General features: G+C 31.0%; 2 protein-coding genes across 3 annotated transcripts in view; one reads left to right on the top strand and one right to left on the bottom strand.

Moving 5' to 3' along the window:
* Positions 1-9,545, bottom strand: part of LOC139511710 (kelch-like protein 13) — a 29,092-nt gene extending 19,547 nt beyond the window's left edge. The window contains exons 1-2 of one of the 2 annotated variants that reach the window (XM_071298743.1): positions 9,406-9,545; positions 3,868-4,170 (exon numbers count right to left, since the gene is read on the bottom strand). In XM_071298743.1, the coding sequence (XP_071154844.1) occupies positions 3,868-4,121 (254 nt within the window). In that variant the 5' untranslated portion in view covers positions 4,122-4,170; positions 9,406-9,545. Of the gene's footprint in view, positions 1-3,867; positions 4,171-5,301; positions 5,512-9,405 lie in introns of those variants that run through there. The other variant, XM_071298744.1, reaches the window with a different exon arrangement.
* LOC139511709 (uncharacterized protein PF3D7_1120600-like) overlaps positions 1-24,148 on the top strand; it is a 42,375-nt gene that overhangs the window by 4,782 nt on the left and 13,445 nt on the right. The window contains exons 2-3 of the mRNA XM_071298742.1: positions 19,886-23,048; positions 23,842-23,929. Coding sequence (XP_071154843.1) covers positions 19,898-23,048; positions 23,842-23,929 — 3,239 coding nt within the window. The 5' untranslated portion in view covers positions 19,886-19,897. The remainder of the gene's footprint in view (positions 1-19,885; positions 23,049-23,841; positions 23,930-24,148) is intronic.

Here is a 24,148-nt window from a genome sequence, read left to right as displayed (position 1 = left end):
AAACATCCACAGATGGCCGGGCCATTGTGCCAGAAAGGACATTTTTACCATGCCAATTCGGATTACTTGACTGTATTTGTCAAATTACGACATCTATGGAAGCCTTTTCATAACTTTATTAACAATTATAGTTATTTGTGATTATATCACTTGAAACGTATATAATAGGTTTGCGGTTTAACAAGATTTTACTGACCGTTCGATCGTGGTAAACCAATAATTTATAATTCTAAACACGTAGGAATATCAACGTTTAACCTTCTGGACGATGTCTTTTGAGCCATAAGAAACATATACTAGTCAACAAAAGAAACGATACAAGACTTTTTTCAAATTAAAGATAAAGTTTTCCGTTCATTGGACCAATATTGAAGGAAGTAATACTTAATCATTATGGAAATATAAATCCGTTTAAAAAAAAATATTTTTTAGCTTTTGTGACGTTTTTTCGCGATTTTTTTTTTTTTTTAACAAAATTTACATAAACGACAATTTTAAAAACAGATATTCCAACTAATGATGCCAACCTCTCATTTAAAGGTATTTATGTTTGCCATCAATTTGTTTTTAAAAATCATACAGTTTCTTCGTTTATTAGTTAAGCAAAGTTCGGCCCCACGAGAAATCGTTAAAGTGTATACATTATCAACTGATTTACCATAGAGTGACAGTATGTGTAAAGTGATATTCAAAAAGCGGTAACAATCTTAAAACTAATCCGAAAGGTTCCAAATTTACTGTGTATTGTTTTCATATTTAAAGTATTGATTTGAGACGAAAATAAAAAAAATTTTTTTTGCAATTTTTGAGATTTCAAAAAACACTTTTTTTCCCAAAAATTTAAAAAAAACAATATTTCAACCCATTAGTTACAACATGAACATAACTTGATTAGCATATTGAATATTTTTAAACAAATTTGAAATTTTATTTAGAACTTAGAAAATTATGTGTCGATTTTTTATTCAACTTTCCGCAAAACTAATTTACACCCTATGATCGTTTACACGGAATTTAGATACTTTCCGAAAAGTTTTGATTTTCATTATCACATGTGCATATATTGCAAATGAAAGCTTTTAAAATAGTGTATATCATTTTGTTTTATATGTAACACTTTTTGATAAATTTTATTTCAAAGTCGTGCTAAACTTGATTTGACAATGACATATGGATCGAAAAAGAACCCTGTTGGTGTAAGGGTCAATAGGTCAAGGATCAAGGTCGCAGCAAATATGATTGAGATAAATAATCAAATCAACATATATGGGAAGTCATTCATTTAAGAGAAATCAGATTAAAATAAACAGTTTGTATCCATCTAGATAAATAATAGTTAAATGTTGAAGATGTTGAATCATGCAAAATAGTTATTATCTATTTTGTTTCGGTGTACCGTGTACTCTGAGACCGTGTAATAAAATGCATACCTTAACATGTGAAGTGATTATGAAAGCTCGTAAAAACAAAATAGATAATTTGCCCTTCGAGTATTTCAGTAACTGAACCTTAAAGTTTCACTGACATTTAACACATATTTTACTAGGTACGAGTAAACACATTTGTCAATTCGGATTTGTAATTAAACTTAAAGGATACACGTTTACATGGTAACAGAAAATAACAAAACATTATATATGCAGATTTTTTTTTAATATCTTATCATTCGTAATAAAAGCTTTAAAGGTTTTAGTTACATGACAAAACCAGGAAATAAAATTATAATTGAGAAAGGTTCAGAATTAAAAAAAAAGGGATACATTAATTGGGGATATGACATTTGTATTACAAACTATGTATCCTCTAGGTTCAGCTGGTATGTTGGTATATATACATAAATAGACACTAGAATAATCTCCTGATGTTGAGTTTTCAACTGACCCTTATTGTAAGTTAAGATAGAAAGGAAACTAAACTTAATCGCTGGTAATCTTTATTTCCAGTTAAATGGGAATTATGCGTTTAACATAGTCTCCAAACTTTGATTTTTAACCGTGAGGGGACATGATTTAAATAGTGAAACGTGAAATTAAAAGATTATATTATTATTCAAATCTATAGTTTTCCTTTCCTTTATTTTGATTATTCTCCCTTTGTAAAGCTGGTATTAATGTATATACATAAATGTGGTATAATAAATGAGCACAGTTGGTTCTCACAGAGTTGCCAATTTCTCATGAAAAACACATCAAACAAAAAGTCAAGGATATGTGATGATATCAGTTCCAGAGAACAATTTATCTTGAGCCTTACGCGTGCATATAATGTCGTATTACAAGTTCTTTTACGTTAAACATTTCAGAAGTGATATCTAAATATTAAATAAAATTAAGAATGGAAATGGGGAATGTGCCACAGAGACAACAACCCGACCACAGAGCAGACAACAGCAGAAGGTCACCAACAGGTCTTCAATGCAACGAGAAACTCCCGCACCCGGAGGTGTCTCTGTCAAACATTTTTTTCCATGGGTTGAACTCTTGATTTAAGTGTCGTTTAAATTATACCTATTTTATGCCAGAAATTAAGATTTTGTTTTAATTTTATGCCGTAGAATATTTTAAGAGATGAAATAGATCAAATGACGAGATATTTGTACACGGGATCCCTGTTAAATACTTTTAAAATTTAATTCCATATATAAATATGTTTAAGAAAGTATTAAATTTTACACCCACGTTGACAGCTTGATATATTATAAAATTCAAAATTAATAATAACCAAACCAAAACATATTCACTCAGTAACACTTATTTAACTCGATCTTTATATATGTGCAATTGCTCCATGTGTGTATGGAATAAATATGTAAATGTTTAATAGGTAATTTATCATGGTATATCTTTGTAAATCTTTTAAGAAGACGGAATCTTGTCTTCTATTCGTATATTATTGTTACAAATAAAATTAAACAACAATATCCGTGTTATTAACGCACCATTCGACATACCTCGGAAGATCTAAGATCGGGTAGCGGAATCTGCCGAGGTTTCCCGATTGATTAACGTATAGTACATTTGCCAGTATGACATTAATGCAAAGGGCATTTCTGTGAAAGTTCATTATAAGTGAATGACATGTTTTAACATTACTACAATATTTTTGAATTTAATTAGAATAATGGAATGGATTATTACGATTTAATGTCATGGCAACGTTGTTAATTTTAAAGATCAATTAAAAGTATTATATACAGTTAGTTTCGATCAATTAATGGATTTGACTTCAATCAGTTGTGTTATAGATTAATCTATTTACCATATAACTTACTAGTTTCATTGTTCAATTATAGAGTGTTTTCTTGTACTATTTGTAGTGTATCATGAAAGAAAATACCAGAAAAAAAAATGCCTTGTCTCAAATTGAATGCTGCATGTATCTATATGATGACGGATTACTTAATTTGAATTTTGTTGTGAGTGTTTTTTTTTTTGTTTTTTTTTGCATGTGTCGGCTTTTATCTCTTTTACACATTACTTCAAGCATTGGAAAACAGGAGGGGGGTGCTATTAACTCTTCCTGAGTATAGTGCGTACTTTCACCGTTCGTTTAGTTAATGGTTTTGTAGCTCAATATGTATGGTCGTCCGTTGACTTTTCTGAGGGCTTTAGCTTGTCTCCTTTTTATTCTGCAGGTTCTGTAGTTAACCAGTGTTTTTCTTAAATTTGTGTTTGTCTGCCTTTGAAAATCTACTTGTATTTTCATAACTTTTTCCCCCCAAGTTAAAGAAAATTCTTTTTATTCCCTGTGTACTTTGAATCCATATTTAAATGATAATCCGTTGTATAGTTGTTCTGTACATGTAAAATGTTGAATTTGTTATTTCATTAAAATTCCTGTGTTAAAAGACAGTTATGCTGTACTTACCTAGAAACTTTTCTTATGGCGACAGCCTTATTTATATCAAACCCTCCTATTATGTACAAAAAGTTCTTATGGACCGCGACTCCAAAGTTTGAAACTCCTGTGGATGCGCTCCAGTGATCCGTCTTGACTTGATAGTTCTGTATTTCTGACTTGTCGTGAGTTAATAGGAGGAAACTAGCATCCCCACTTCCGCTTCTATTAATGATATAAAGACGTTGTTGATATATAGGGTTTTTACTTATAAATCCGTTCATTCTCTTTTTTGATCATTGTCTTTTTATTTATTCTGTAACTGCATCATTCCTGAAAAAAATATATGTGGAGATTCAACTAGGTGTATTTTAAACTCTGTTATGTATAGTTTCTATCATATTGTATCCCCGTTTCGTAAAGCGCAGTGTTCAATAATAAAACAGTCTGATAGTTCGTTCGTCCTCCTGTTTCACTTTTGCATCCGTAATTGCTCCTGAACGGTTTGACAAAGTTTTGTAAAACTTTATCACAAACTTATTCACATTATGTACTGTTGCCACTTATATCCATTTTGTATACGTAACTCCTCCTAAACTGCTTCCACATGTATTGCAATTTATTGAATTTTATCCCCATCTTTAGCATAAACTGCTATTACAAGTATTCACCCTGATTAAGTTTTGTATCCGAATAGTTTTTAAGGTTTTCATTATCAAATCATGACTTTGGAGTACCTTTAGTTTTAACTTCTGTTTGTTAACAAGTATTGTCAACTGATATTCAAAAAAATTTGAAATCAGAACTTTATAGATAAAAAAGATGTTCGTTGTTTGTTGTATATTTAACAAAATACCCACGGGAATGACCATATTTAAAGGAAATTCCGGTACTTCTGCATCAAAGAACAATCTAACTTGTAAAGCTTTTTGCTAAAGTAACAAGTATTACCTAAAATCTTGCAGAATAGATATAAAAACAAGGAGACGTGGAATGATTGCAAATGAGACACCTATCTGCCAAAGTTCGAATCAAGTCGATGTAAGCAATTATAGACTACTGTATAACCTTCGACAATGAGAAAAATCCATACCTTTTAGTATGCTATAAAAGACACCAACATAAAAGATATAAAATAATTCAATTGAGAAAACTAATGTTATAAATTCATAACAAAACAAGTTGCAAAAAACAAGTATGAATCATGAACTAACGACAACCACTGAATTACTCCTGACTTGGGACAGGCACATATAGAAGGGGCAGGGTTAAACTGGTTTCAAGGTGCCAACATTCCCCTACGTGGGACAGTCACGCGTGAAACAGCATAAATTGTCGGTTAAGAAACACAACTAAAACACGTCTTCAATACATTGAAACAGGTAATATGACATGTATTTTAAGCAAAGTGTCAAAGCAGAACAGTTTCTTTATTAAATAAAGTAAATATTTAAAATAACTTACTGTCATCTTGGTAATATATGGAACATTTAACGTACTAGTACAAAATTTATACTTTGTCAATATAAACGAATGTACCAATTCATGGCTGTTTTTCAAATACAAAGCAGATGACACCCAATTCTATTTAAATTCCATTTTAACAATACTAAATAAAGATCATCGAATCGTCATTTTAATCTTGTATAACATTTTAAATGCTATTTTAGATTTAAGTTTAATAAAACGTGAACAAATGGAAATAATTCAGTGTTCAAATATTTACATTTACTAATCGCATAAAAGTAGTTAAATGAAAATTATGCATTACACAAACACATAATTTATTATGTAGATATGAGCATTTTAAACAGGGTGAAAGGAATTTATCTTCAGTATGTTTAAGTAATTGATAAAGGCGTACGATATTACAATAAATAGGTCTGTTTGAATACTGTCTAAACTGAAATATATTGCTAAGATAAAATGAAAATCGTTATGTCAATATATGTTGTGGAATTAATACAAAGAAAGATTAATGGCATTGTTTTACTAACCACTTCATTGTTGTTCAGAATATAAAGACTTATTAGTCGATTGATTTATTGTGTCATCGAGGTATCAGAGAGAATTATTCACCATTCAGAAGAATATAAGACGTTATAATTGCTTTCTTCGAGTTTTTATTGCACAGATCGAGGCACTTATTACACGTTGGCTAATTTTATTTTTGACAAGTATTTTTATGTTTTGTACGATGACAATTATATTTTCCTAAAAATTCTTTTCAAGATTGATATACATTTTAGTACATAGTAAATGTTTCAATTCGACTTACCTGGATAAGAGTTGTGTTAAACCTTCACAGGCAGTAATGTGGAACATACTTCATTAATGAAACCTGTTCATTGATGAATTGGTGAAATCAAGGGGTTCATAATGATAAAGATGAAGTTTTTTCTTCAAAAGTTTAAAGGACGCCATTATTAATTGGTTGGGGGCCTCGGTGGCCGAGTGGTCTAAGTAGTTACTACTGTAATCACTAGCCATTCAACACTGAAGTTGTGAGTCCGAATCCCGCTCTAGCGGATGCACGCAACTACAATCTTAAGGTGGTACCCAACACTTTCACTAAAATTAATTTGGCTCGTTTAATTTTCATAAAATTTTGACAAAGTATTTACTTTGACCCTTTAACAAAAATATAAAAAATTCAAAAAATTTGAACCAAGCGTTTTATCAGAAAAATTGCACTGGTTATACAGCAGTTTGACAAACACTAATTTTGATCATTGAGAAGCTTTATATTGCCTTCACAAGGCAACGTAATTAAAACGTTTAGCTGATATTACAGAGTTATCTCCCTGTAGTGTTAGGTACCACCTTAAATGACTAGGATTGTCAGTTTTCCTATCGAAGGTTGCTTGTTATCTCCGGACACTCCGGCTTCCTCCACATTTAAAAACTGGCCGCCACGTAATAGCCTAAATGCGGTGTTTAAAAGTGTCATTAAAACACCAAAAATACAAACTATATATAAATTGATTAACCGCAATGGAAAATCTTTGTAACAGATGCAACAATGCTCTTCAACTTAGTACTTTATTTTGACCCTTTAACTTTTTATTCGAGCATCATTGGTGAGTTTATGAAGACGAAACGCGCGTCCGGCGTACAAGCCTGGTATCTGGTTATTTTTACCTATTATTTCTGTTTGTTTAGCTTATATATTGTTGTCAATATAATGAAATTATAATACGCGTCTGTCACACATGTACAGGTGGGAGGTTTCGCTATCTATAAAACCAGGCTTAAGCTTCCATTTTCTAGATAGGCAAATCTCGTCAGGGATATGATAGTTGTTATCCATTCTTTTGATATGTTTGAGCTTTTGATTTTGAAATTTGTTTAGGGACTTTCCATTTTGAATTTTTTCTTCGAGTTCGGTTATTTTGCAATTTGATTTTTTAATATTATTTTTTCAATTGTCGAAGCCTCAATCAAGTCATGACGGGTGTCATATATGGAGCAGGATCTACTGACATATCCGGAGGATACAAGTGCCATGTCATTTGATTTATTCTAAAGAGTTCGATAGCTTTATATGATTTTATTTTAGGTTCTATGAACAATATAATATAAATTTTACCAAATTATAACTTACAGGGCTCCCTTAACAGCAGTGGTAAAATATATCAGCATTTCATTTAAGATTTATTGAAAAATTAGAAAGAAGGTTATCCCAAAGCCACGGCTATAAAAAAAAATCAATTATGAATTGTCCTTCAGATTCAAATAATAAACAAATTATCGTCACGAAATGGGCAGTTTTCTGGAGCAGCATACGTGTTATTGATCATGACCCTCACAAACATGACCATATTTACATGTAAAAACTTACCAAAGATACAAGGATTATAGTTTGTTCCGATACGTGAGTTTCGTCTACAAAAGTCTAATCAGTGATGCTCGAATCAAAAGGTCAAATGGCCAAATAAAGTTCGAACTTCAAGTTAGATGTTTTTATCAAATAAAATTTACCCATACTGGCAATCTTCAGAAAATTCCTATTCGAATCCTAAATCACAAACACTCTGAAGATACGTATACTCACATATTTTACACATCACTCTAAAAGGAGATCGTGGGAAGATGATGCAACATTCTTTATATTTATCCGACGAACAAATATAAAACGTAGGGGTCTATTGGTATGTATTTTTAATTGTGTAATATTAATTTAAACTGGACCAAAAGTTACAAATGCATAAACACATTTGTCTCAAAGTACAAAAACAAAAGGGAAAAAAGGAGATTATGTTTACCACATGCTTCATTCCAAACAATCAGATTGAATTAAAAATCTATGACCATGGTATTCTCTATGTAAATTAAGGAAAATCAGTTAGACAAAGTTCAAATGGAATATTTATGGAAAATTACTTTCGATACAACAATTAAATCTTAGTTTGCCTAATATAATTAATGTCTAGTGAATCGATCCGAACGATTAACATTCATCTCTAAAGGTAAAATATTTTAAATTAATAAGTAATTTAGAGATATTTATGCATTTGCATAGTTTATTTTTTTGTTTTGCTTCTGATAGTCTTTATCTGAAAGTACGCTTCTCTCATATCGAATTTCCTCAATTTGAATTATGTAACGTGCATAAAGTCAATGATCACTGAACTACTAACTAATAAAAGTAACAAGATTAAAGGTAAATATGGGAATGATAACGAAACTTAATGGAAATTCAACAAAATAAATAAAAACAAAAAACGATACTAAATATAAGTTATAATCTAAAACTAACATGCAAATTGACATTTAGGAGTGAAAGCCTCCCCCCTCATTGAGCCATGCCATAGTTTATTTGTAAAAAATGAATAACAAAATGAAATGAAAAAAGAGAACATCATAAAGGATAAATAGATATGCAGAAAATTCTCAATTGCTAAGAAACTATTTTGTCCGTTGGACTGATAAGACGTTCAAAGTACGCATCAATCAACATAGAATCAGAATAACCAATGCTTGACACGTTGGTTATATATGGCATCAAATATATGGGCGTCAACATTTAATGTTTTTCTGCTAGAAACATTTAATATAAAAAAAAAAGATGTGGTATGATTGCCAATGAGAAAACTATCCACAAGATACCAAATAACACAGAAATTAACAACTAAAGATCATCGTACGGCCTTCAACAACGATGTTTGTTTTGTTAACGGCATTTTTTTTTTTAAAGAATTTAATCAAATGGGCCCTTTAACATTCAGTCAAACTGGTCGACATTTCATTCTTTACTTTGAAATTATAGTCATTTGATTTTTAACTCATCTTTCACCAATAACCAGTGGAGTGGCACATGCTTATTTTCTCTAATATCAGAAGTTTTAATCTCGACTGTTAGATGACAGATCTTTTTTATTGTATCTAGATTATTATTAGTTCGTACATATCAAGATATTTATCGATAACGATAAGAGTACTAGTGTAACAAGTATTGAATTAAAACAAAACAAATTAATCATCACGAAGAAAATATTAAAATATGTTTTCAAATATACATTTATAAGTCTGCCTCTGATAATAAAACATGACAAAAAAGCTACTCACCCTTTTTTAAGGTTGTACCGTGTATATTTTTGGTATCCCTTATACCACTTTCAAACTTAAATTTAACCATGCTTACTGAACCTTATTTGCAACTTTTAAATTACATGTTTGACTAAGAATTTTAAATAAAAGTTTTGTAAATAAAAGTGAAAGCGAAAAGACAATGAATGGAAGTCTAAAATACCTATTGACGAAAATTATGCTTGGATGTCACTTAAATTTGGTAGACTGTAAACTTCATTTCAATAGTTTTCAATAGTCTTTTGTAATATGCATTATCAGTTCGTCTATTTAAACTTTTGAAAGGTAATTAAAAAGTAAATAGATTTGTAGGTTTTAAATTACAGTTCGACCGTACGGCAGTTATTAGGATTCAATATAGGTATACCTTATATCATTAGGTCGTCTCGTCATATCGCTCTCACATTAAATTGGCAGGTGGTACGTGTAATAAACTGTTCATATGAAAAATCAATCTATCATTTGACAAAAACATTTACATTCATAAAATATCACAATTAAAAGGATACTGGGGTTAAGTTGTTTATCAAGTGGTTCGTCATCTTTCTGTATTCATTAATGCATTGATCGATGAAACCAATCATATATATTCCGTCCTAACAGGTGTAATTTACAAAAGATTAATTCGCTTATGTATAATATATAATGTTGGTTTTCCGATGTTTACCAAATGCATTATAATTCCAGGTAAAACCATACAGGAATTTAATCAACAATCCTATGTTGATTGAGATTAGATACATGTACAGGAAAATTGTGCTGTGCAAACATATACAGTCATTATATCAAAGTCATTTCTTAACCATATCCATATTCATGACAAAACCGGTAATAATGTCAAATAGGCCAAACATTTAATTAAAATCGCATTCCTTGGTAATTTTTGAAGCACTTGAAATCACTCAAGACTTTTGGTTGGGTTCATGTAACTCAAGCTTTTGTTTTCTGTTTTATGTTTTGTAGGCTGTCGTTTGCTCTTCTTCTGTTTTGTTTTAACCAACATGTTGATTGTTTTCATGATGTGGTTGTTTTTCATTAATCCATTGTTATCTTTAACCCTATTAAGACCAGGTATCGACTTTGAGGTTTTTAACTTTGATAACATTCACTTTATATTTTTATGTTTGTTGTGTAAGTGCTCATAGGTTATCAATGACTGTTCAGCCTTGGTTTATCCTGGTTCTATAGGCTCAGTTATTTTCCTTGTTTTCAAAGATCCTGAAGGAGTCAAAAGGCTAAAGTTTGTTTTCTTCGCCTGCGATGACGTCACATAAAGGATACTTAGGTACTGTTTCCTTTACCGTCAGCGACGCAAATAATTGTTGTAACCACGTCAGCTAAACGGCATAATAAAGTTATTCATATGCTCTTTGGTATGTGTTAGCATTCGAACATCTGCATTCCTAAGCAATTGTTAGGTCTCGTCCGATCAGTCATGTTCGATTGACTGAAAACCTTGTTGCATAATTTACAAGTACAATTTGTGATAAGGTAAGTTTACGGATATATCATGTATATAAGGGTACAAATCAATGACATTTGGTATATTTTAAGAAATGGTACATTTTATTACCATGTATATTATTTGGCCAACCCCAAGTCATGTGCCATTTAGTTGGAAGTGTTTGTATAGTCACATCTGTACTCAACTATCGACATTTCATACAGGCGACACTAATCTTATTATGGTTTATATTCAAGTAATAGGCTTAGTTTTGGGATATCTTGTAACTTTTTCATACGGTTCACAATGTGAGGCATTGCTTAAAATGCCTAATACACTTCTCGCAACATACCTCATAGGATACCTACTTGAAAGAAATCCAGAAAAAGATGGTTGTCTTCTGCTCTGTCTATTAACAAATGTCATCTTAGTATACAAGGATGAAAAACAAGTTGATAATTGCATACGTCAAAAGCGTCAAACGTCACCTAGAACACTAAAAGCCTAAATGTGAAAGCTAAGGTTGTAGAAGAACCGAAACAGTTTGAAGACTTATTTGACCAAACAATGACAAAGAATATATTTGCACATGCTCATTTGGAATAAAAGCAATATACCATTGTATTCATAAGCATGATTAAATTTTTACAGAATAAATCGTTCATTCTGATTACAATAAACTTCGAAAATCAATACCGATTTCTGGGTATCATGATTGTCAAATCCTCATTGCAGATAGAGAATTTATCTATTTCGTTTAAAGTACTTGCATGATTTAAGTTATTTGTTCGTTGTTAGCATAATGCAAAAGTACGTCCAGTGTTCAGCTAATTTATAGTCTTCGAATCAATGTATTATCCTCCGACGCATGAATGTTATCACTAAAGAAAAAACAACCTTTTCCGAAGATCCCGGATGTATCAACCCTTTTAATGGTAACTTTTATCTGTTTTTATTTTAATTTTATCTATATACTGTAAGTATGGATGCCTTTTAAATATTTTTTTATTCGAGCCTCACTGATGAGTCTTTTGTAGACAAAACGCGAGTCTGGCGTAAATATAAAATTTTAAACCTGGTATCAATGATGAGTTTCTTTGCTGTTTGGTTTATCTACCTGGTATCTATGATTAGTTTATTTACAGATGTTAAGAAAATGTTAACCCTTGTTGTCGTACAATCTTAATTTAAAGAGATAAATTAAGATTTCGTACTTAAGTTACAATTACCAGTTGCTACTTTTTTTAACTTAAATGTTTACTAAAACATAGTTTTACCAAAAGAGGAACTGCCTATATATAAATCTATTTTGTTACGACTATAATTGATAGCTCATGTCGTATTTTGTGCCACGGCTATTCTGTCCTCGCGAATACAATATCTGGTATGTAATAGTAAAATACACTGTAAATTTTATTACACTATTGGATATTAAACCTGGTGCCTTTTGTTATTATTAATGTGTTTCTTTGTTTAATATTTTCTCCTATTTATTTGTATTGTAGTCCTGTGATGTTATGGTGTCATTTTAATGTTATATTTATCATTGCCATTAAAGCGGGAGGTTTGGCATGCCACAAAACCAGGTTCAACCCACCATTCTTTTCTTTAAAAAATGTCCTGTACCAAGTCAGGAATATGGCCATTGTTATATTATTGTTCGTTTCTGTGTGTGTGTTACATTTTAACGTTGTGTCGTTTGTTTTCTCTTATATTTGACGTGTCACGGTACTTTTTTATCCCAAATTCATGTATTTGGTTTTGATGTTATATTTGTTATTCTCATCGGATTTTGTCTAACGCTAAGTCCGTTTCTGTGTGTGTTACCTTTTAATGTTTTGTCCTTGTTCTCCTCTTATATTTGATGCGTTTCCCTCAGTTTTAGTTTGTTACCCCGATTTTGTTTTTTGTCCATCGATTTACGAGTTTTGAACAGCGGTATACTACTGTTGCCTTTATTTATTAGTACAAAATTATAAAAAAAAATTAATCGTTTTGATAATAGTTTTAGTGCTTGACCCCGATGAAGGTATTGGAATATATTTCTTTCCATTAATAACAAATTCAAACTTTGTCGATAACTTGATTGCTGATAATTGCAATGACAATGTACATGCGGTTTCCTTTTCAATTTTCCCAGCAAGATATCTTAAACATATCTGTGAAAATACCAAATGTTACTTAGAAAATTTCTTGCGTTAACAGTTTTAATTAACAACTAAAGTTTAAAAAAAGGACAGTTGCAGTTCAACTCGAGTTTGAGATTAAGTTTTAGATAAAATAATAATCATAAAGTTTAAGAGGAGGATATAGTACTGCGGATTCATTTATTTTCGTGGGTATCAATTTCAAAGATTGTGATCAACTTGCATTTTCGTGGATATTTGATTTCGTGGTTTTGCAATCTCTACATACAAAGCCTATAATAAATATACCCACGAAACACACGAAAATTGGTATCCAACGAACAAAAATGAATCCACAGTATAAAAAAACCACCTAAGATAACTCATTTCTGCTTGCATGTATCAATTACTTGTCATTGTATTATAATAAAAGATTTAAAATTATTCCTACGTGTAAGATTAGTCACACCGAAAGACTCCTGATCGTTAGACAAATGAAACAGAATCCAAAAGTTCATTATTTACAATTTGAAGCGACAAAAATTAATATTCATATGTCATCATGCAGATTCCGTGCCGCGTCCTTTAAGTTCTAGTATAAATTTTCACTTGATACCTTTGTTGCCGTATGACCTTTTCCTAGTTAATGCAAAGGAAGTACGTAACATTTAATCAGGGAAATCAAAACAGAAGATTGATATAGATCTAAAAGCTTATGTGTGCAAAATATGCAAAATAAAGACTAAAATATAAAAGTAGAAAATAGGTGAACCAAAAGTCTTAGTTTTGTTTTCTTCCGATTTCCTTGTGGGGGATGTAATTTTAATAATAGAATAATGATAGAATCCTTCCATTTGAATAAAAGAAGTAATGAATAGTTTGATTCACTTATAAATGCGTCAGATCGACCGAATATTTTTTTTTTACATTCAAATGCACAGCGATTATAAAGCAGGTTATAATATGCTTAGACATATTACGTTTTTAACTTGATTAGGTAAAATTTTCCTAATTGTTTTTGATGTTAGGTTTGTATGCAGTGTTGAAAATATATCTATTTGTATGGATCCCGATTTCACGCACACATCATCGGGGGATACTTTATTAAGGTTGAAATGTTTGAATGGATGGATTTTTTTGTACGTAACTAGTACAAATCTATACCGGTTCCAAATTAGTTTGATATAAAATGGGAATATTTTAGTACTAAAGAAACTAGATAAACCCTGCAATATAACTATTTGCGTGTTCAACTTATAAATATCACATAGTTTAAGAGGAGAATAAAGTAGACGTTTAACCCTCAGAATAACCATTGTCAACCTAGGAGAACACAATTTTATATTTCACCCTCGAAGTCATGATGTATCCAATCTAGGTTTTTGTTCTATTAGATCTATAAAATCGTAACGTATCTCCCTTTATACGCAAAACTATAATGCTTTGTTTGGTAGCACTTTACATAGGTTCTTAAATAAATGTTTTAGGTTTTGGTCTTTGTTCTGAATGTTCTGTTCTTCTTGTATATCAATTATTTAATTTTTGTTTTGAGATTTTTTGGTAAATACGGATGGTAATATAAAAGCGATGTAGCATTATCATAAGGTTGAAGAAGTTCTAACAACATTTATTGATTAAAGTTAATTATATTCAAAGATTTAATAAAATAAGTACCGTGCCTTTAAACAATAAAAACAAACATTAATTTAAATAAAAGTAGTGTATTTAATTTTGCCAAGAACTACTAGGGTAATCTCTACCTGTTGCAGTAAATCCATAGTATTTTCAACAGTTGATTTATAATTATGATTTATTCAGGGATAATAATATCATCACAGAGGTGGTGACTACTAGTCTGGTAATACACACAGGGAGGACATCTCCACGAGCAGTACGAAGTTAAAGATCAATGAAGATCCAACATTCCGAGATTTTTTTCAAAAACACCTAAGATAACCCATTTGTGCAGGCCTGTATCAATTACTTGTCATTGTAATCTAATAAAAGATTTAAAACTATTCCTACGTGTAAGATTAGTTACACCGAAACACTTTCCTGATCGTTAGACAAATGAAAAAGAATCAGCAAGTTAATTATTTACAATTTGAAGCTAAAAAAATTAATATTCATATGTCATCATGTAGATTTTGTGCAGCGTCATTTAAGTTCTTTTGTAAATGTTTACTTGATACTTCAAGTCATCTGACATTTTCCTAGTTAATGCAAAGGAAGTACGTAAAATTTAATCAGGGAAAATAAGGCGGAAGAATGATATTTACCTTAAAGGATATGTGTGTAATATATTCAAAATAAAGACTAAGATATAAAAGTAGAAAATAAGTGAACCTAAAATCTTAGTTTTGTTTTCTTCCCATTTCCTTTTTGGGGATGTATTTTTTAAATAGAATAATGATAGAATCATTTCATTTGAATAAAAGAAGAAATGAATAGTTTGATTTACTTATAAATTCGTCAGATATACCGAATGTCTGTTTTTAACATTCACATGCACAACGAATATAAAGCAGTTTATAATATGCTTAGACACATTGTGTTTTTAACTTGATTAGGTAAATTTTCCTTAACAGTCTTTGATGAAAGATTTGTTTGCAGTGTTGAACATCTTTCTTCTTGTATAGATCACGATTTCATGCACACAGCAACGGGGGGTGGTTTTAATAAGGTCAAACTGTTTGAATGGATGGATTTCAGTATACGTAACTAATACAAAACTATTGTGGTTCCATAGTATGAACTAAATAAAATTGTACGTCTTTCTGTCATACGTGTGTTGTTTTGGAATTGACGTGTTTTTCTGTATGTTATTTGGCATTTGTTATCCGAATCGATGGGGTCATTTTAACCTGATGTATACTTAATATACTAAACAATAAATTCTTAATGCATTTTCAGATCTAATCACTGTGGTAAATTCAGTTCTGTTCCGACAATTCGCTTGTAGTCAAAAGATCAAAATGATAGTTGAGTACTCAATGTAGTTTTCAAATGACGTATGCTGACATCTACTCTAACATATGCTATAAACGGTCTCTACAACTGTTTCCTCCATCGGTTTTAAAATCGGTTAACACTTACATTCATATTAGTAACATAAACTTCAGGAATTTACAATATCCATTGCGGAAAATGCCAAATACCAGGATTATAATTTAATACGCCAGACGAGCGTTTTGACTATAAGACTCATTAGAGACACTCAGATCAAAATTAGTTGTGAAGCCGACCAAGTAAAAAGTTTAAAAAGAGCTTTTCTGGATTTATATTCACCAGGAACGCCCAAAGCCGAATATGTAAAAGCCAAGGATGTTAACGAACCGAAACAGTTTGAGACAGCATTTGACCAAACAATTACAAAGAATATATATTTACACATGCTCAGTTTGAATTTTAACAATACACCCAAGTCATGTATTCATCAGCATGATTAAAGTTTTACAGAATAAATTATCCATTCTGTGTACAATAAACTTCGAAAATTAATACGGATTTCTGGGTATTATGATTGTCAAATACTCATTGCAGATAATGTTTTAATTTTTTTCGTTAAAGTATTTGCATGATTTAAGTTCTTCGTTCGTTGTAAGCATAATGGAAAAGTACGTCCCGGTGTTCAGCTAATTTAAAGTTGAAATAATCTTCGAATCAATGTATCATCCTCCGACGCATGGTTCTCATCACAAAAGAAAATCGAACGTTTTCTGAAGAACCCGGATGTAATAACCCTTTTCATGGTAACTTTAATCTGGTTTGTTTTTAAATTTTATCTATATACTGTTAGTATGGATTGTTGTTTGGTTTATCTACCTGTTTTTTTATGATGAGTTTATTTACAGATGTTTGGAAAACGGTAACACTTGTGGTCGTACAATTCTAATTAAAAGAGATAAATGCAGATTTCGTACTTAAATCTCAATAACCAGTTACTACATTTTTAAAACTTAAATTTTTATTAAAACGTAGGTTTATCGAAAGAAGGTACTAACTGTATGTATCTATTTTATTTAGTGTTAAGGCTGTTGTTGCTAGCTCACCTCGTACTTTGTGCCAATATTTGTTATTCTGTCCTCGCGAATATAATATCTGTTATGTTAAAGTAAAAAAGAGTGTAATCAATTTTACTAGTACAGTATTATAAATAGAAAAATAATCATATTGATAATAGTTTTACGTGCTTGACCACAATAAAGGTATTGGAACTTATATCTTTCAATTAATAACAAATGCAAACTTTGTCTATAACTTGTTTGTTAATAATTGCAATGACAATGTACATGCTGTTTCCTTTTCAATTTTCCAAACACGATATCTTAAACATATCTGTGGAACTACAAAATGTTACTTAGAAAACTTCTTGCGTTAACAGTTTTAATCAACAACAAAAATTGAGAGAAAAGGCTGAAGAATGGGGCAGTTCAACACGAGTTTGAGCTTGAGTTTTTGATGAAATAAATACTAGTATAACATAGTTTAGAGGAGGATAGAGTGTATGTTAAACCCTTGCAAAAATGATAACAAAGCGAACAAACCTCATCTTCTCCTTAACTCTCTCAGATATGAGGCATCCAATCTAGGGTGTTGTTCTAAAAGAATCTGCAAAACCATTATACATTAAAAGATAAGCTCTTTATGCATAAGTATAATTCTTTGTTTGATTGTTGTTTTTCTTTGATATTTTGTTGTTTTCGGACTTTGTACTGAATGTTCTGCTGTTATTGTATTTCAAATAATTTACTTTTGCTTTGAGAAGATTTTGGTAAATACGAAAAATTAGTACGAAAGCGATTAAACATAACCATTAAGGTAGCACAATACAAAGATTTTTCATCCCCAATCAGACATCTTTAAACTGATGTAATTCCACTCATCTTTCTTTAAATTTTATAAATGAGGTACCAAAAGAAAGAAGAAGATTTAATCTTTTAAATTGTGATAATTTCATTATGACATAATTATTACATAATTAATTGTTATGTAATTAGTTGCCATTCTGTGATGTCCATACTTGAATGAATTTAGCTTCTTTGTTCTTCATAGCATCCTAAAAAAAATTATAGATTCTTGCACAACACAGTTTGACCTCCAAAACCGTGTCTCAGACTTTTCCTATTGTATTTCATTCTCTCATAAATCTTCAATGAAGTTTGCAACATCAATTCATTAGAGACCACTAAATTCAATTGGGTATAAAATTTGTTCTATTGATGTTTTTGGAAATCTGAGACATAGTTTTGGAGGTCAAGCTGTGTAGTACAAGAATCTATAAAATATTTTGGGATGCTATGAAGAACAAAGACGCTAAATTCATTCAAGTGTGGACATCACAATATAGCGACTTACCACATAATAATTAATTATGTAATAATTATGTCATAATGAAATTATCACAATTTGAAAGATTAATCTTTCTTCTTTCTTTTGGTACCTCATTTATAAGATATTAAGAAGGATCACTATGAAATGAATTACATCAGTTTAAAGTTGTCTGATTTGGAGTGAAAAAATCTTTGTATTGTTCTACCTTAAGTTAATGAAATTCTAACAATTGTATCTTGCTTTCATGAATTTGTATCCAAAGATTTTTAAAATTTAAAACGCCCCGTAAAGCAATAAAAGAACAAACATTTTGAAAAATGAGTATTTAATTCTGTCAAGTACTACTAAGGTTAAAATGTATATATATTGTTAACATCTTATGACCATTTCAATGCTATTCATGTCAACTCAGAAATACTAATTCTCTGGGTTATAAATACCAAGTTGAAGAGCATTGCAGATCCAACATTCTGAGAGGTTTTGTCATAACAGCTACGATAACCCATTTCTGCAAGTCTGTATCAATTTCTTTTCATTGTTTTCTAATTGAATATTGAAAATTATTTCTACGGGTAAGATAAGTCACACCGAAAGACTTTGCTGGTCGTTAGACAAATGAAAAAGAATCCAAAAGTTCATTATTTACAATTTGAAGCGAAAAAAAATAATATTCATTTGCCATCATGCAGATTCAGTACCGCGTCATTTAAGTCCTTGTATGGATCACGATTTCACGCACACAGCAACTGTGGATAGCTTAATAAGGTTGAACTGTTTGAATGGATGGATTTCATTTTACGTAACTAGTACAAAACTATTTTTGTTCCACAACAGTTTGATATATAATGGAAATTCTTAGTACTAACAAGACGAGATAAACCCTGCAATATAACTATTTGCGTGTTCAATTTAAGACTTGTCTCAGTTGGTTTTGAACACTCTTTATATGCCGTCTGCGTTGTATTCATTGTCAATTTGTTAAAATTATAGAATAAATATAACTGTACGTCTTTCGGTCATACATGAGTTGTTTGGGACTTGATGTGTTCTCTGTATATTATTTGGTATTCGATATCTGAAACGATGCTGTCATTTTTAACTGATCAGCACTTAATAAGACTGAACAACAAATTATTAATGCATTTTAAGATCTAATCACTGCGGAAAATACAGTTCTGTTCAGACAATTCGCTTGTAGTTAACCAAAATATGTTCAGTGTATGATCAGTAGTTGTTCTTTGCTTGGTTATACCAACATCACACAGAAATGACTGAAACGCTACTAAACAGTACTGTATTGACTACAACCTTTTTCAGATCAGACTTTTCAGTTTTTATGAAGATCAAATTAAAATGACGGATGAGTAGTAAATGTCATTTTCAAATGACGTACGCTGACATCTACTCTTGCATATGCTATAAATGGTCTGTATAACCGTTTTATTCATCAGTTGTTTAAGCCAGTTACATGTAACACATACATTAATACCAGTAACCTAAACTTCATTTATCTTTTGTTTGTTTTTTTCATTATGTTTGAATGTTTGTTTTTCAGATACAGGTGACAATGAATGACATCCAAAGACTAGCGTTAGAAATTTGCCAAAATAGGACGGACTTGAGCGATGAGAAAAAAGAAAGAATCCGGAAGATGCTACTGGAACCTGAAAGTATTGACAATATATCTTTGCCGTCTACTTCTACTTCGAATAACATTTATCCAGTCAGTCCGCAACGAGAAATGACAATGGGAGACACGCAATTGTCTAATCTGTCTGAAGAATTAGAACAATGTCGATTGTCGAGACGTTTTTCCAAAACAAGAAAGATATTCGGGTCCGACATGTGCCAAAATACAGGAGAGTTAAAACGTGAAAAACGTTGGCCATCAGCAGCTGCTATTTTAGCGTCCAGAAAAAGCACACCTAAACTTAAAAGACAACTTTCCACAATAGTTGCATCCAAAGTTCCAAAAGAAAGCATAAATGGACATGTTTTAATTTCAAGTGCAAATGGAAATAATGAACGGCATTTTAGTGAAACGGTATTTCAAGGACGTCGGCGTACTGTTCCAACGGAAAATGGAATAACGCATATTTTTGCTCAAAACGGTCAGACTCTGAGTCTTCCAAAACATCTACCATACGCTGGTGTAAATGTATTTTCACCTTTAAAATATAAAAAGAAATACACTTTACATGACGTTTATAGAGATTTGACCATGATGCGCAGAGCTGTTTCTTCTTGTTTAATACCTAAAACAGACGAAATTCACAGTTTAAATGGCAACACTATTGAAATAAATAGTCATGTGCCTCTAGATGACAATTTGATCAAAAGTGATGGTGAACCGAAAGTTGAAAACAATACGATAGCTCCCAATGCAGCTGGAGAATTTCATGAAAAAGAAGAAAACGATCATCAACAAAGCAATCAAAACTTATCAGAAGACCATTCAAGTAAAAAAGTTGAAAAACCTCAACTTTTAGATAAAGCGGATATTAATCACATAAATTTTGATGATAATGCCAATGTCAAAAATGATCATCAATGCAATGAACCGGATGAAAAGGTATTATCAGAAATTTCTTCTAATCGTACTGTTAATGAACAAATATCAGAATTTTCAGAAAATGGAAAAGAATCCAGTTTGCTTGATAATATGAGCGACACAATCAAACGTAATGATGAAACCATCTCACTTGGTGATCAATTGATATGCAACCACAGCATATTAAAGCAGGCTGACAACGAAACAGTAAAAGCAAAAAGTACAGCAAAAACATTACATCGAGAAAATGACTCTAAAATAACTTATTCAAAAACTGATGATGTTGACAAGCCAAACGGTGATGAGTCCAAAAATTGTGACTTTTACTCTGATGTGAAGAAATCAGCGTGTGCACATAGCTTCTATGATAAAAATTCAGAAAATGCCGAACATGGTACCGATCGAAGTGAAATAGCAGATGATGTCGATAATGTGACAATCACACATGATTCTTGTGATTTGGAAAACCAGAATGACAGTAATCAAGCAAGTTCAGAACCTGTTGCAAGAGAGGATCAAATGCGTAAAAATTGTTTTAATAGCAATTCAACAACTAATGACAATTTGACACATAAATCAAAACATAAAAGCACATGTAGCATAAAAAATTATAAGTTGTTAAAAGCAAAAGGAGATTCTAAAAGCAACAACGATTATTCAAGTAATGTGCCTCTACAGTATGACTGCATTACTGCGACTAAAAACTCAAGCAGAACATTATCAATGTTATATTCATATAAGCTTCCTTATGATAATATTTATGATGACGGCCAAAAATCAAGTGAATTCGATGACAAAACAGTTGATTTGGTGAATGGCTGTAGCTTAGATTCTACTTTGAACGAAATAAATAAGGAAACAATGTCGTTCGGAAAAGAGACCGCGAACAATTATTGCATGTGCCGTCATAGCGATCTTAGTCAAAGTGATAATACTAAAAAGTGCGAAACTATGGAAATCTTAGACAAACTATCTCATTATTCATCATATAGACCTGACGAGGATGACAAGTGTATACACGCTCATGAAATTTCTAATGGAAATCAGGTTAGTTCAAATACCATGACAACAAACGAAAGGGACATAAAACGTTTTAGGAAAAATACTAACAGAGAATTGAAAGAAGATATATCGTCAGTTAAATATAAAGTCATAAGAAAGAAAAATGAGAAGTACCTAAATGGGAAAACACCAAACGGCACTGTCGGTTATATTGCATATAGACCGATAATCGCTGACCAAACAAACGTTAACAATGTGGAACAATTAATCAGGAAAAAGAAAAGTGTACCACCTCGAACGAATAGTGACCAAAAACTGAAACAAAATGGAACAATACAGCATGAATATTCTTTTAAAAGATCTAACATAAAATTTAACACTAAAAGAAGCAATAATAACGGTAATCAACAGCAATCGAAACCCAAAAGTTTGGCAAAAAGTCGGGATGAACTATACAGTCACTGTAGATGTCATAAACATCGAGGTCAAGACCAGAATGACACTGGTCATCTACATACGCGTAAAGTAAAAACTCTTTCAAAATCACGTGATATTCGAAATAAAGTTTTGTCGAAACAGTTGAATAATGTTAGAAATATTCCAAACGTCAAATTTTCCCAAGCTTCCACTGATAATAAATTATGCACAATAAATAACACAATAACAGAGGGAATGTACCAAACTCACCAAAAGAATGATAGTTATAATGCCTTTAATACCTGTTTTAAGACAATAATTAATGAGAACACGCAATGTTTGGCTGGGTCTAAAAACAACATATTGGATCAGCATGGTAACACCACACGAGATAATTTTGGAAAATATACGTCGGAATATAGAAAAGATGGACAAGCAAAAATGTCTTTACAAAGTGAAGGAGTTAAATTTATAGACAGTGGACAAGACAAAGATATCAGAAATGTAATTGTAGAAGAATCTAAAGATGAATTCCAAATTCCCGATGTAGATGGCGGTAGCGATTCAGATGAAGCTGAAAGCGATGATGAAGTTTTCAACGCTGAAACAGAAGTTGACGAAGGAGATGATAAACCAAAACCACGTAAATCTGTAATGTTATCAGGAAATTCACGGAGGACTGACTTTACTTTGTCGAGTACTTTAAGCAATAGAACACCATTTAGTGAATATGAGTACACAGAAAGAGGTAAATGCATTTACCATATAGTTAACGAGATTGAAATACCTTAATACGTTTGGGAAATCTATTCATTCTTCTAAAATGTTAACGGTTTGAAATCAAAAGAGGAAAATATGATTTATAAAAGTGTTTATGTATAATGTGTCAATAGAAGATAATGAATGTTTTAAAGTATCATCAATTACATATTTATCGTGATTTTATTGTCCATGACGTCTGGTATTCAGAAAAATAAAATATCTATTGACGATCAAAATTGATAGCTGTTGAATGTTTAAAAAATGTAAATGCAAAGTTAACATACAATATTAATATGCATTGAAGGAATCGTTTTTTTAGCTTAGAAACACAAATAAAGTGTCATTAATATTAAATGCACTATAGAGAGTCATTGTTGTCGATAACAATTTATAGCAGTTAAATGTTAAAATTTAAATGCAAAGTTTACAACAAATGTCAATATTCTTAAAAAAAAGCAACAACATTTTAATTAAGATATCGAAATATAAATAATGTTTGATCATCATTAAATACACGATAGTGACACATTTGGTAGACTTAGTTTTTCATTATTTTTATTAATCATTTTAATAATGAGACTGATGACATTTCAATCGTGTTTTTTTTTTAATCAGCTCGATGGCAAAACTCATTAATAAAACAATGAATATTAAAGATATTGAAATTTAAAATCGTTAAGGGAAATATTTGCAGTTTGCATATTATCAAATCAATTGCGTAAAAATTCATCATCTATATTTCAATATCAAATCATTGACTTTTTCAAATATCTTTACAGAAATTGCAAATGATGTTATTTCTACCATCCTCGAGGACGTAATAGATCTCGTATGGCAGGCAAATGTATCCCGATTTAAAAATCATGTGTAAGTTGTTTTGTTTTCGTTTATATAGTTTATAAATACTTTTTTTTATAGAAATATGCCTGTACTATTGTCGTTTCTCCTCATATATTCCCATTCATCCTTTTCAATAGAAGATATATACGTGGGTTGTCGTTTCATTGAACATGTGAAAGAAATTCCTTTAAAAAAATAAAGAAGTTAATGAAAAGTTATATTTGGTATGCCTGTCGATCCTGACCT

This window comes from Mytilus edulis, chromosome 2 (assembly GCF_963676685.1).
Source record: "Mytilus edulis chromosome 2, xbMytEdul2.2, whole genome shotgun sequence".
Taxonomy (NCBI): Eukaryota; Metazoa; Mollusca; class Bivalvia; order Mytilida; family Mytilidae; genus Mytilus; species Mytilus edulis.
This window is presented reverse-complemented; position numbering and strand designations above follow the sequence as displayed.